The sequence below is a fragment of the Octopus sinensis genome, linkage group LG15, assembly GCF_006345805.1.
Source record: "Octopus sinensis linkage group LG15, ASM634580v1, whole genome shotgun sequence".
Taxonomy (NCBI): Eukaryota; Metazoa; Mollusca; class Cephalopoda; order Octopoda; family Octopodidae; genus Octopus; species Octopus sinensis.
In genome coordinates this window covers 41,872,903-41,888,778 of record NC_043011.1, presented here as the reverse complement: position 1 = coordinate 41,888,778, position 15,876 = coordinate 41,872,903, and the positions used below count along the sequence as shown (strand labels likewise).

At 36.9% G+C, this 15,876-nt stretch overlaps 1 protein-coding gene across 21 annotated transcripts in view; it reads right to left on the bottom strand.

Moving 5' to 3' along the window:
* The window catches only part of LOC115219718 (guanine nucleotide exchange factor DBS), a 387,397-nt gene that overhangs the window by 55,884 nt on the left and 315,637 nt on the right, over positions 1 to 15,876 (bottom strand). For 20 of the 21 annotated variants that reach the window (XR_005002229.1, XR_005002230.1, XR_005002231.1 and 17 more), the window contains 8 exons: positions 12,333 to 12,425; positions 10,030 to 10,096; positions 8,526 to 8,641; positions 6,397 to 6,466; positions 5,464 to 5,559; positions 4,204 to 4,296; positions 3,953 to 4,081; positions 407 to 610 (listed from right to left, as the gene is read on the bottom strand). Coding sequence is in view for 18 of the 21 variants with exons in the window: in XM_036509664.1 (XP_036365557.1) it covers positions 407 to 610; positions 3,953 to 4,081; positions 4,204 to 4,296; positions 5,464 to 5,559; positions 6,397 to 6,466; positions 8,526 to 8,641; positions 10,030 to 10,096; positions 12,333 to 12,425 (868 nt within the window). In the remaining 3 variants the exon portion in view is untranslated. The remainder of the gene's footprint in view (positions 1 to 406; positions 611 to 3,952; positions 4,082 to 4,203; positions 4,297 to 5,463; positions 5,560 to 6,396; positions 6,467 to 8,525; positions 8,642 to 10,029; positions 10,097 to 12,332; positions 12,426 to 15,876) is intronic. The other variant, XM_036509662.1, reaches the window with a different exon arrangement.

Sequence of the window (15,876 nt, the reverse complement as noted above, 5' to 3'; positions counted from 1 at the left end):
TTTCAGACACAAACCATTTTGCAGAATGTACTGAGTGCCGTTTTCTTAGCACCAGCACTACCGAGGTATTATGTTTTCAACAAGACCTCAGGACCTTACATTTCACAGAGTGTACTGGGCGTGTTTAGCCTGACACTAACACAAGTGAGGTAGCCATATCCTTGACGCAACCAAAGAAACTTTACAACTCCAATGTATGCATAAAATTTGTGATTCATTTTTCTCAGCACAGATGCACCTTTCTTGATTTCTATGCACTTTTATTGTGTATCTGTTTGGTCAAGGCTGACCTGGGGCTAAAAAACATCAACAATAATGACAGTAGCCAAAATCAAAGAGACATGGATGTTAATGTGAGTGGTAATGGTTGGGGTCAGGTTAGAGCCAGACAAGAAAAAATACCTACCTTTAGCATGTTCTTGAAAATATATACAGCATTTGAAGAACTTTGGTTATCATCCTTCCTTTTACACAGAAGCACTGCCTTTTCATAAAGAAATATATGTCGTGCCATTGGCTTGAACCTGAAATCTCGGATTTTGTTTTTGTGTTCTGTCCACACTTGAAAACTACCCTGCATCAGTAGTTTACCAAGATCTCCAATATTTCCCTGAAATGAGAGTAAATAAATTAATTAATATACAACAGGTGGGTGGATGGATGGCTCAATGGCTGAACTGGTTGAGTGTTGGACAAAGAATATGCATGTTCTGAGTTCAAATCTCACCCAGGTTGAGTTTTACTTCTTACCCTTCTGACACTGATAAAATTAAGTACCAGTAAAATACTGGAGGTCAATATAAAATAACTAAGGGAGTGAACTGACAAAGTTGTTAGAGTATTGTCTAAAATGCCTGACAGTATTTGTTCCAACCCTCCACGCGCTGGGTTCAAATCCTACCAAGGCCAGCTCAGTGCTTCACCATTTTGCAGTCAGTAAAGAAGTTCCAATCCAGGGATGGTGAATTGTGGAATTACTAAAGGGTCAGGTAAGACCATTATGAGTTTTAAATATCTGAGAGGAATTAGGGTCAATAAAATGATCAAGTTTAGCTTTATTAACTTCTCATCTTGAAAGAAGAAAAATTTGTTTAATATCTTGTTCCAGTCATTAGACTGTTGCCATGCTGGGGCAATGCCTTGAAGAATTTTTAGTCAAAGGAACCAGGACTTATTTTTTTAAAGCCTGGTACTTATTCTATCATTTTCTTTTGCTAGACTGCTAAGTTACAGGGACATAGACACACAATAACACTGGCTGTCAAGAAGTGGGGTGGGGAACACACACACCCACACACACATGATGGACTTCTTTCAGTTTCTGTCTCCCAAATCCATTTACAAGGCTTTGGTTGGCCTGAGGCTATAGTAGAAGACACTTGCCCAAGGTGCCACGAAGTGGGACTGAACCCAGAATCATGAGGTTCAGAAGCAAACTTCTAACCACACAGTGCCACGCCTGTGTCTATAGATCTAATATTTATTGACATTTACTTTTACCCTGTGTCTATATCGATTTGATGTCCAAATGTTTCCAAGTGTTTTCCTAGACGTGTACATATCTGTCTGGGTTTGAACAAGCAATCTTTGTTTCTAAATGGAGAACATTACTTCATGTTGCTGAAACATTTGTTTTATGTTGTTGTTTTATATTCCCAACTTATTGTACATCCATCTTACCACAAACTGTTTGTGCCAGGGAGTAAGTGTATAACCAACTTGTCAGCCAGGTAAACTGAAGCATGCAAAGTTATGTACCTTGTTTCAAAGAGAAGGAACAACATAGGGGTTACTGTGGTAAAGTATGAATACCTAACCATAATGTTGCTGTTGTTGATGTTTTACTCCAGGTTAACTGACAGAGCAGAAACTATGATCAGAGACATTCCAGACATGACCATCCTATCTTTTATTTATTGGGTTGGCAACTAAGTTCCCACTGTTTTTTTAAATTTTTGAATCTATTTTTTTGAGAATTCTATTTTTGAATCATTTTTGAATCTATTTTGTTTTTCTTTTAGTTAATTTTTGTTTATTTTCAGATCATTAAAATGGAATGTCAAGTTAAGAAAAACAAGCATTTTCGACACCTCCTTCTTTTTGCTTTTAATCAAGGTTCTAAGGCCACAAAAGCTGCTCGCAACATTTGTGCTGTGTATGGAGAGGATGCCATAGCTGAAAGAACCACTTGTGATTGGTATGCCAAGTTCAAAAATGAAAATTTTGACCTCAAAGACGCACCTCATTCTGGCTGTCGGGTTAAGTTTGATGAAGAGCGATTAAACCAACTTTTGCATGAAAATTCTCATCAAACAACAAAGGAACTGGCAGAGAAAATGGAATGCTCCCACACTGCTATAAAGAAGCATCTTCACTCAATGAGAAAGGTTGAGAAGTATGGAACATGGGTTTCACATGCTTTAAGTGACAACAACAAAAATCAACGAGCCACAATCTCCACTGGTTTGCTTGCTCATCACCACTCAACTCATGGACACAAGCAATGATTTCTTTGCCGAATTGTTACTGGTGACAAAAAATGGTGCCTGTACATCAATATGAAGCAGCGTAAGGAATGGCTTAGCCCCGGTAAACAAGCGACACCGCGTGTGAAATAAGATCATCTGTGTAAAACAATATTGTGCATATGGTGAAACTGGGAAGGGATTATCCATTACAAATTGCTTGAATGGAACCAAACAGTCAACGCGGAACTCTATGTTCAACAGATGGAACAACTCAACATGGCTATACAAGAAAAAAAGATCTAATCATCAGCATGGAGTTCTTCTGCTGCACGACAATGCCCGCCCTCATATCGCCAATATGACCAATGAAGCCATTCAAACGCATGGCTGGGAAGTGCTGCCACACCCACCATACTCTCCTGATTTGGCACCAATGGATTTCCACCTCTTTCCATCTCTTTCAAATGCTATGCGTGGAGTTTCATTCAATACTGATGCAGAATTGAGAGCTTGGTTGGATCAATTTTTCGAGTCAAAATTGGGTGATTTCTACCAAGGAGGTATTGAAAATCTTGTTGAACATTGGGAAGAAGTTGTAAACAACAAGGGTGAATACATTATTGATTAATTAGTTGTTATTTTTTATTAAACCTTTTTAAAAATTTGAATAAAAAAAAACGCAGGAACTTAGTTGCCAACCCAGTAGATATAATGTATCTGTCCTGCTTTTAAGATAGTGCAGAGTAAATTGAGAGAGAATTGGCTGCTCTTTCTAGCTGACCAAGCAACTAGGCAAAAACTCTATGAATTAATAATTCAGTAACTTTGTCTGCATATAAAATTAACAGAGAGAGACATGAAGCGAATGTACTTCATTCATAATGTACTTCATTCATCATTCAAGTACCTTTCAACCTTTCCACTGATCCAAAGATAAGATGACAAATATCCTTGTCCTTTAATCCTTGAACATTTAAATTATTTCTGTCAAATGTAAGACTTCGTTATTTAATATTGTCAGAAATTAATCATGCATCATCTCACAGCTTTGAGATTTTGATGACGTGATTCATTTATTTATAGAATGACATTGTAGGGTAGGTGTAAGAGGCTGGATCTGGTCAGTTTGAAAATTAAACAGGTAGACTATTTAGGCCAGATACAGCCAGTTTAAATTCTAAAGGGTTCACAACCTTCAGAAACAACAACAATTTTAAGGCCATTTCCTCAGTTAAAGTGGGGGTTACCACAGCAGGTTACCATTCTATTTCATTCCATCCTTAATCATTCTCAATTTTGACTTTTTGAAGCAGTGTTTTACAGCTGGACACTGCTCACGTTATCTCTCATGACACACAGGGATAGAGTATACAATAATATACCTATTTTAAAACAGGGACACACAGAAATAAATAAATGAAAAGGAGAAAAAAAAATGAGGAAGAAACAAGAGCAAAAATGAGAAAGATTAAAGTAAAACTCACATCAAAATTAACAATTGAAACTTGATGCATGATATCATTAACATATTTTAAAACTCCTAAAATTGTGTCCAGAGCATCTTGAAGTAACCCATTGCATGACGGATCGTTCTCCGCATATTTCAACATTTCCTGAAGAAAGAGATAAATAAAGAAACAATATAGACACACATCTATATATATATATATATATATATTTAAAAAAGTGAAAAATACTTAATTAATTGAAGTTAATTAAATTATATCAAACTGACCTTCAGAAGCAGATGATATTTTGTAATACGTTGGACTGGCTTCAACAAGTAGGCACCTAGTGGTAATTTATGACCAAGACGTCTTTGACATTCCTGCAAGAAAGAGAAGGTTTTTGGTTTCTTGGAGACTAAGCCTAATTAAAAGATTAAGTGATTACCTTTATTTAGTAAGATGAGACACTAAAAAAACACAAATTTACACTTGTTACTCGGTGACCCTCATGGCACTGGTACCATGTACAAAGCACTGGCGTTGGTGCCATATAAAGTACCCAGTACACTCTGTAAAGTGGTTGGTGTTAGGAAGGGTATCCAGCTTTAGAAACCATACCAAAACAGGCAACTGGAACCTGGTACAGCTCTCCAGCCATGCCAACTCCTTATCAAAGTGTCCAACCCATGACAGCATGGAAAATGAACATTAAATAATGATTATGATAATGATATGTATGGTCTAGTGGTTAGGGTGTTGCACTCATGATTGCAAGATCATGGTTTCAATTCCCAGGCTGAGCAGTGAATTGTATTGTTGAGCAAATCACTTCACCTCATGCTGCAATGTAATCATGTTGACATCTGACGTGTGGTGCACTGTGCACCCGTTACAGGACAACGTCGATCTGATGGAAGGAGTGAGCCAATGTACAGCACAGGCATTTAATTACTACACGCAAATCATTTGCACTGAGTGCTCCAGCAAGAAACTGTGGGGCCTTCATCTACTGGGGCCCTCATCTACAACAAGGGAGTCCACTGAATATTCTTTTATTTATTTTTATTCTTTTACTTGTTTCAGTCATTAGACTGTGGCCATGCTGGGGCATTGCCTCGAAGAATTATAGTAGAATGAATTGACCCCAGCATGTTTTATTTTTAAGCCTGATACTTATTTTATCAGTCTCTTTCAGTGAACAGCTAAGTTATGAGGACATAAACACACCAACACCAAATGTCAAGCAGTGGTGGGGGACAAACACAGACACACAGACACACACACACACACAGACACATATATGATGGGCTTCTTCCAGTTTCTGTCAACCAAATCCATTCACAAGGCTTTGGTCAGCTCGAGGCTGTAGTAGAAGATACTCGTCCAAGGTGCCATGCAGTGGGACTGAACCCAGAACTATGTGGCTGGGAAGCAAGTTCCTTCCACACAACCACATACGTAAATTAAATAATTAAGACTGAATGTAAGAAGGTTGGGAGAAACCAAAGTTGTTGGCATAAAGGATAAATGGAAATATTGGTGAGTACTTTGAAATATGGATGGTGATCTCCAATTTCATCAATTAGATTCTCTGATCTTGGTTTGTTTTGGCAGTAGATGCTATACATTTGAAATTCCTCACTCTGGAATAAACAAGAAAGAACAACACCAAATGAGACGATTGGTTTAAAGTTAAAATATTTATATGTTAATATCAATAACAATATGTTAATGGTTTGTGGTAGAGACTGTGATTCTTTTTTTTTTTTGCAGTATGAAATTTAGAAAATAAATGTTTAAGTATGTATGTGTGTGTGTGTGTGTGTGTGTGTGGTGTGTGTGTGTGTGTGTGTGTGTGTGCGCATGCGTGTGTGTATGAATATGTAAATATGTGTGTTTAACCCTTTTGTTACCAACCCGGCTGAAATCGGCTCTGGCTCTGAGTACAAATGTCTTGTTTTCATAAATTTTGAATTAAAATCTTGCACCAAAACTTAGTCACAGTTTATGTTCTGAACCCTACCTTAATGGTAACTAAGTTATTTTACTAAATTCTTTGTTATATTTAAAGTAATTGAAAGAAATACAGAGCATCTCAAAATAAATACAGTAGCAAAAGGGTTAAATGGGTTGTATATAAAGATATAGACATACATACAAAGACACATAAGTATTTAACCAAATAGCCAATCAGCCAATCGGTCAACCAAACGAGCCAGCCAAATCAAGTGAATAGCTAATTAACCAATTAGCCAAACCACCCTCCAGTCAGGCCACCCCACCCCCTCATTTACCCATTCAGCCATAAAGCTATCCATACACCCAATCATCCAGAAACACCCCCCCCCCACATAATCTTGCATGCCCACTCACCCACATTGCTTATGTTCAAGCGAGTAAATCAACAGTCAACTAATCATCACTCAAGCCTCTAATCAATCAATCAGTCAATCAATCAATCAATTAATCAATCAGCTTACCCTATTTACAAAGCAAAGACCGACTTTGGCTGGTGTGTCCCTACAACTTTGTAGATCATCAAGAAATACACTGAAACAAAGCAGAACAAAAATGCATTGAGATCAATCATACAGCATGATATATATCTTATAGAATCACTATACATTATATACATGTGTGTGTAAATATATAATTGAAATTTACAGAAAAACAAATGATGAAGACAGGTGTATGAACAACAAGCAGGTGTTTTAGTTTGACACTTGGGAAAGGGAGAAAGTCTTTATGTTTTGAGCCTATGCTCTTCAACAGAAAAGAATATGAAGAAATAAACAGAGAGAGAATAGCCTCGGGGTGCCATTCAGGCACTCAACTATGAGTCCACCACATCCTATAGCAGAAACGGCTGTAAGCTAATGGAGTTCATAAGATAATCATTTATTCCTTTGTCACTTCTTTTTCTTCTCATCACTCTATACTTGTCTAACACTTTGTTCTGAAGTATATTGAGTTGTATATCAGGTTATTAGTCTCGGAATTTCTAAGTGAAATACATATATATATATTAATATGTAAAAATATACCAAATTTTTCCCCGTTTTCTGTTTTAGTATGTCGTTAACCTGCAAACTGAATTCATCAAAAAATTTAATGGCTATATCTGTCACATTTAAAGTTAAACATCTATATACATACACTAGATTAATATGAATATGCAGATGTGCTTCACAAAGACACAGCTTGGATTATAATCCATTATATATACTATATATATCTATACACACACACACACACACAAACTATAAACTATTGCTTCTGAGCTGTGTGTATCAAACAGTCATAATTAGAGATGGTGATGTACTCTGTAAGACCTGTTTAGGGCACTGAATGCTCTAATACCACAGCCTCTGCCAATGTACATCACCTTTTGAGGTTTTGGAATTTGTAAAGAAAATGGTAAGTCAATAGTTGGTAAAATTAAGGGAATTGCCCTTCTTGTATATGAGCTAACTGTTATGTTTCAACATATTGGTTTATATAACAGTATACTATATGTGTGTGTGTGAGTGTGTGTGTGTTAAATAACACCTATATGGAGGTGCTTTATCTATTCACCAAAGTGAATAGAGCTTTGGCCAGGAGGAACTGATGTCATCAGACAGTATCCAACGTTTATTGGGTGTTTTGACCCTGAACCATTAACACCCTCTCATTGGTGGGTCAGCAGAGGTGGCCAAACCACTGCTCCTCATCTCCTCCTGGCTTCCAGCTTAACTCTTCTCTTTTGTTCCAAAGCCAACAAGAGGCTCTTTCAGCAGCCTCACCCATCCTGCGCATAGTCACCCTTCACTCCTTTCCTCTCATTCAAATTGCTGTAAGCATCCTCCATACCTACTGAGCAGGGAATCCCCTACAGCCAACCTCGACTGGGAAAAGCCATAGAAAAGCCATTCCTTCTTTCCCTGCAATCCTGCAGATGGCTCTCATATCTGGCACACTTCATGGGCCTCATCACACCCCTCTTCCCATGGGACTGTTAGTTCAATTACGATAATTTTCCTGGCCTTTTCAGATATAAAGAAAGCCAGGAGGTATGAGATAAATATTTATTTCACCAGTTGATATTCATAAGATGACAGCTGTCTTGCAGTCAACATCATGCAAAAATAATTTAGTTTAGTGTATAATAAATTATTTTACATGTCTACACCAGTGTGTATGCTATAAATTGCATAGTACTATTGCAAATTTTACAAGCTAATACAGATATAGAAGGCTAGCTCATCAGATCCACAGAATATTATGGTTACATCAATTCTTAAACTCAGTGTGAACAAAGAGAAAGTCATATTCACATCTTAATGTAAGGAAGACAATAATTGATAAAAAGAATTTGCTATAAAGAGGATGAAAGGAGATTTAGCAAGATATCAAAATGGAAATCATGAGTAATGGTGATGAATGGGAAGATGCTGTATTATACGAGAGAGAGGTGGGGTGCCGTTAATAACCTCGAGGTATTAATAATAGAGACTGAAGCAAGTAAAAAATAAACAATAAAAGATTTTAAAAAAAAACCTAATGAGAGACAAAACATTTTAGAAAAGAAAAAAGGGAAAAAAATAAAAACAGGAGAAAGAGAACTCACTTATGATGGAAGGCATATATTTCTCTAAGGTTACCAAACAGTGTGTCTCTATTATTTCTTAATACTGGAGGGAGAAGGTGCTGCAGGGCTTTGTTGTCCATTTCATAGTAATAACCCTGGAGAAAAGAAGAAAAAAAAAAGATAATAAAAACAATGTAAAAAAAAACAAAAACAAAAAGCAGTTTCGAGCTTGGGCACAAACCCAGAAAGTTCAGGGTGAGGAGGGGTAAGTTGATTACATGAACCCCCCAGTATTCAACTGGTACTTATTTCATCAACCCCCACCCTGCACCCCCATCAAAAGGATGAAAGGTCAAGTCGACCTTGGCGGAATTTGAACTCAGGATGACAAGACAAATAATAATAATCACCATGATCATTTAATGTCTGTTGTCCATGCTGGCATGGGTTGGACGGTTTGACCAGGGCTGGTATGCTGGAAGGCTGCACCAGACTCCAGCCTGATTTGGCATGGTTTTCTACAGCTGGATGCCCTTCTTAATGCCAACCACTCCAGAGAGTGTAATAATTATGAAAACAAACGACAGCAACAGTCGTTTTTAATTCAGGTGCAAGGGGAGGAATTGTGATGCATTTGCCTGGTGTACCCTTATGAGACAGGTAGTCATGATTGGTATATTGGGCTTTGTATATTTTACCCTGGTGTTACTTCAATGGCATGCACTGCTCTCTCACTCAATAATAATATAATAATAATAATAATAATAATAATAATAATAATCTTTTTTACTCTAGGCACAAGGCTTGAAATTTCATGGGGTGGGGTGGGGAACTAGTCAGTTACATCCAACCCCAGTGCTCAATAGGTGATTTTTGTTGTTGACCCTAAAAGGATGAAAGGTGAAGTTGATCTTGGTGAGATTTGAACAGAGAACACCAAACAACAGAAGTGGAAAACTACAGCAACTCCAAAATGTAAGGCAGGTAATTATTATAAGAGCAATGGTGAAGGACGAAAGTAATCAAAATAAAATATACTATACAAGCGGTCTTTGGAGTATTTATAAGAGTTTCTTGGTTCACGACTGGGTTAGTTTTACCACTGTCTTGACTGAATGCCACTGTCCACCATTTTGTCAATGAACCAGAAGAAACCAGCCTCAGTTTTTCAGACAGGCTTCTACATAGATTCTGTCTGTTAAATTCCACTTCTAGAATAATAGTGGAGGTGGTGGTGGTCGTCGTCATCACTTAATGTCCTTTTTCCATGCTAGCATGGGTTGGATGGTTTGACAGGAGATGGCAAGCTGGAGAGCTATATCAGGCTCCAATTGTCTGTTTTGGCTTCGTGTCTACAGCTGGATGCCCTTCCTAGTGCCAACCACTTTGCAGAGTGGCCCCAGTGCTTTTTTACATGGCACCAGCACTGATGCTTTTTATGTGGCACCAGCATAGGCACTTTTTGCACAGCACCAGAACTGGTGTTTTTTAACCGACAGAGAGCAGGTACTGTCAGGGTATGACTAAGGTAGAGTTTACTTACCCACAATATATCATATAACTCAGACACATATGTCTTCTCTGTTTCAACCAATTCCCTGTAGACATGCCTGGAATATAAGATGTGGAGACAGGTGTGAAATATATGCAGAGATAGTATAGTGTTGTTATGTAGATTGGTGTGAAATATATGCAGAGTGAATAGTGTAGCTATGTGGACATGTGTGAAATATATGCAGAGATAGTTTAGAGTAGCTATATAGATAAGTATGTTGTGTAGCTATTTAGAAGGGTTGTGCATTGTGTTCTTGAGCAAGACACTTTATTTCATGTTGGTCTAGTTTACTCAGCTGTAGAAATGAGTTGCGATGTCACTGGTGCCAAGCTGTATCAGCCCCTTTGCCTTTCCCTTGGATAACATTAGTGGTGTGGAAAGGAGAGGCTGGTATGCATGGTTGACTGCTGGTCTTCCATAAACAAGCTTGCCTAGACTTGTGTCTCGGAGGGGAACTTTCTAGGTACAATCCCATGGTCATTGATGACCGAAGGGGGTCTTTACCTTTATGTAGATAGGTGTGAAATATATGCAGAGTTAGTTTAGTGTAGCTATGTAGATAAGTGTGAAATATATGTAGAAAGAATACAAATTATGCAGACATGTATGAAATATATGTACACTATAGAGTTGGTTTTGTATGCATGTGTGAAATATACATATATAGTTAGAATAGTATAGTAGAGCTGTGTAGACAAATGTGAAATATATGCAAATAGTTTAGTTAATTGTGTAGACATGTGGGAAATATATATAGGCAGTAAAGATAGTTATGTAGGCAAGTGTGAAATATACGCAGAGACAGTTAGTTATGTAAACACGTTAAATATATGTAGATGCACATTAGTTGATTATATAGACATGCATGGTACATATGTAGCCAGATACTTTACCACAACTGCAGCAAGTGCAACCTTCAAGTGAATTAATACACATACATGCATATATATATATATGCACATTGGTGAAATAAAAACTGCAGGCACACAGATACATACATGCTTGCTTATTTAGTTCATGCTTTGGAGAGCCTTCAGAGGTGATGGGCTCTGGACTTTTGTTCCTAGCTAAGCCACAACAGAACAACAGTTGACCATTCTGTACATTTGGACAAACAGACAGACATAAGATGTATTGTGACAAGAAACATTCAGGACGTGTGAGTAAAGAAGGCATGAAAATATTGGTGAGTGAGGTGACAGAAGACATGAGGTTAAATGAGGGAGGGTATGTGTGTGTGTGTGTATATTATATATATATATATATACATACATACATACATACACACATACATATATAAGTGGAAAGGAGATCAGAGATAGATAATAGATATGGCTTGAAGTGAGTGTTTATGTGTGTATATATATATATATATATATATAATAATATATATATAATATATATATACATACATACATACATACACATATAAATATATATACATACACACATATAAATATATATACATACACACACACACACATATATTATATAATATATATATATATATATATATATACAATGTATATGCATATATATACACACATATTATATATATATATATATATATATATATATATATATATATATATATATATATATATATATATATATACACATACATACACATATATATGAGGGTAGAAGATAAGTTTCAGAGTGTGAAGAAAGTACATGTATGGAGGTATTAGGGGTTAATATGAAAGGAGGGATTGCCATACAGGAAAACTGGAAAGGAAATGAGTCAAAGAAGAAGTCTTTAAATGGTTGATTGACTTTGTAGAAATAGCAGCCAAATAAGCCTCAAATCTCATCTCATCATCTTAAAAAGGACATTCTGGATAATGTAGACCAAAGCATGGGTGTTTCTCAGCACCACTGAGAGAAGTTTGGCCATGGGGAACCAAACTGTTTTGGGGTACCAGGAGAGGGATTCCTTTCAAAATTGAAGGAGTCTGTGAGGTTCCTTTAAGTGAGGGACCTGGCATACAGACATAGACCCCCGTCAGCTCTCCAAGCCCTGAACTGAAATACTGGCCAAACTCCATTGCAGCTCTCACAGGGCCTGGATCAGATTGATTAGAGCTGAGCTGGGGATCAATAACAATAACAGCAGATGAGATTTAAAGGGAAATTTGAAGGGGTCAATATCTGCAAAGGGAACTGAAAGCACATTGGCAAAAGAGAAAGAGGTTCAGTGAAAGGTGAGAGGTTAGTGATTACAGCAGTGGTGGTGATGGTGGAGGTGATGTTAGTATTTAGTGGAATGGAGGACAAAACTGTGAACCTACATGTAGTCTGTCATGAAACAGCATTTGGGTTTATGAGAGAGAAGACTGTCATGTAGCAGCCTGGATTCACAAGGCTCTATAGCCGAATGTCTTCTATTGTATGGAAACAGTTGGAATGAAAATATAAACGGCAAACGAAAGAGAAATAAAAAAATAAAATGAAATGAAATAAAATTTTTTAAAATAGTAAAAACAACAATGACGACATCAATAACAACAAAAGAAAAAATTTATTAAATTAGAAAACAAAAAAAATAAAAATATAAACTAATGTTTGAAAAATATCCCTTGTTCTTTGGATTCCACCCTTAGTCCCTACTGACCTACTTATCTGACCTCCTACTTCCTGCCGATCTAAACCCATCTCCCTACCCACAAGTGAAGCTTGATGTAAAACTCCTTCCTAGTCATATAGACACATAGGGCCAGTCTTCTGGTTTCTGTGGCACACATACATCTTTCCCCCCTGGATAGAATGCCAGTCCATCGCAGATCCACCCACATAAACACATGGGTTGATCAGCGATGAACTGGCATGCCTACTCACCAGCCAACCTGGTGATTGACCTAACCTTTCTACCTAGCTATACAAAGTCTACCCACCCACCCACTTACCAACCCACTTTCTTACCCCCATCCCATCCCTACATACCAAAATACAATCCCCATTTCTCAAACTCTAATGCTTTAAAAAAAAAAAGTAATATTATTTTCAATTCGATTCATTGAAGGGACAGCAATGCCTATGATGCAGTTTAGGGAGTTTGAAATTGGTGGTAGTGGGGGTGGAGGTGGTGGCAAGGCTATTGACTGTATTCAAGGGGTTTTAAAAAAAGGTGAAATGCAGAGCAGTGTTCACAACCCCAAATAGGTGATCTGAGACTGATGGAAGAAGGGTAGTGCCTTTGACCCTTTTCTGTGCTTCCTGTGACTAGAGAGAAAGAGGGAAGTATTCAGAAGCCTTTTCAAGGTCTTGAAGATTGATTGGAGGGAGGATAGCATTTACGACCCTTTGTAGAGTTTCCAGGACTTGTGGGAATGAGAGAGGGAGGAAGATATCCTCAAACCAGTGACTGGACTTCAATGCCTGTAACAGAGTCAATTCCACTAAAGGCACTCAGGGGTCAGATGGTGGTGTTAGACCAAGTGATGGAATAAGTCTACTGTCCCTTTCACACAAAGGCTTCCTCACAGTTTCTGTCAGCCAAATTCTTTTTGCAAAGTTTTGCTTGACTGCCATGGCTAACTTAGAAGACACTTGTCCATGGTGCCCTGCATTGGGATCAAACTTGAGAACAATAGGGTTGTAAACGGAAATTCTTCATTACACAGACATACATACACACAGGTTAATTGGCTGACTAATTAGTTTAGTTCATTATGGATTTGGGAGTGTTCTCCTGAGCCTTTAACAAACTAAACTAATTATATTCTTGTGAACACATTATATGAAACATCCAAACTCCAATAATAATAATGGTTTCAAATTTTGGCACAAGACCAGCAATTTTAGAGGTGGAGGTAAATTGACCCCAGAAGGGATGAAAGCAAAGTCAACCTTGGTGGAATTTGAACTCAGAACATGCAGACAGAGGAAATGCTCCTTAGTATTTTGCCCAGCATCTTAATGGTTCTGCTGTTTTGCTGCCTTTATGATGGTAGTCTCTTGTAGTCTGAGAAAGACGGTTCCACAACCTGCAAAAAGGATTCTCTCCTTTCATCAAATCAGCATTACCTGTACAGGTGTAACGTGTACCAAGCATCAGGTGTTGAAAGGATCACAGAGCAACATGAGATGAAGTGTTTTGCTCTAGATGACAAGGTGCCACCCAGTCCTGGAATTGAAACCATAATCTTGTGGTCATCAGTGTTCAACTGATACTTATTTTCAACCCCGAAAGGATGAAAGGCCAAAGCCAACTTTTGTGGAATTTGAACTTAGAATGTAAATAGCTGAAACAAATGCCAAAAAGCATTTTCCCTGAAGTTCTAACAATTTTCAGCCAGCATGTTGCCTGATAATAATAATAATAATAATAATAATAATAATAATAATAATACTAATAATAATAATAATAATAATAATAATAATAATAATAATAATAATAATAATAACATGGGTGGTTCTTTCAACATCCTTAAACAACCCTTATTCAGGGACCATTTTGAGCGGGATGGGCTACTCAACCTGAAGAAAATTCTAACTGGGCCCCCACCTGCAAGGTCATGTGCTGTTTATCTTGATATGAGATCACCATGTCGTGCACATATGGTTGTGATGCATGTGCCTGGTGTACCCTTATCAGACGGGTAGTCATGATGGGTATATTGGGCTTCGTATATTTTACCCCAGTGTCACTTTGATGGCATGAACTGCTCTCTCACTCAATAATAATAATAATAATAATAATAATAATAATAATAATAATAATAATAATTAAGCTTGGCCTGTTAATAATAATGCTCTTTCTTTCTAAGTTAGACACAAGAATACACATCATTTAGAGGAGAATGGGGAGCTACGGACAATGATATTGGAAGATATTTTATCAATCACAAAATGGTAATTTAAATTTTAAACAATAATAATAATAATAATGATAATAATAATAATAATAATAATAATAATAATAATAATAATAATAATAATAATCAGAAGATGAAGAAGAATGAGAGTATTAAAGAAAACAAAAGAGCAGTCAAAATTAAGAGAAATATATTTTACTAAGAAAAGCAGGAAATAAGATTAGAATAATGAAACAAGTTAGATGATGATGATGATGATGATGATGGTGGTGGTGGTGGAGATGGATGAGGAAGACAGTTAAAAGACAGACATGAAGTGTTAGGGGAGAGGTGGGGGGGGGGTCTACGTAGGGAAATCGAATGAGTGAAAAGAGAAAAGAAGAAAAAAGATTAAATATGAATTATACATAAATTTAAATATAAGTCAACAAACAACAGCATAGGCCCAAGACCAGAAAAGGACAGGAAATAATAATAATAATAATAATAATAATAATAATAATAATGATGATGATAATGATGAGGTCCCCCCTTCTTTCCTTTTTACCCCCTTTATTTCATTTGTTTACTTTTTTATTTTTCCTTTTTTGTCTGTCACATGACTTTGTAAATGAACAATCTGGTGTGTTTATTTTAATGGCTTACCAATGTATACAGTACATCCCACTGCCCTAGGTGTCAGGAAGACACTTGGCAGGAAACAGATTTGAAAGAAGATGGTAATGAAAATAATAATAATAATAAACCTTTCTACTATAGGCACAAGGCCTTAAATTTTTGGGGAGGAGGGGACTAGTCGACTGCATTGATCCCAGTGTTTCACTGGTACTTAATTTATTGACCGAGAAAGGATGAAAGGCAAAGTTGACCATGGCAGAATTTGAACTCAGAACGTAACAATTAACCAAATATTGCAACTAAGCGTGCTAACAATTCTGCCAACTCACTGCCTCAAATAATAATAATAATAATAATAATAATAATAATAATAATAATAATAATAATAATAATAATGATA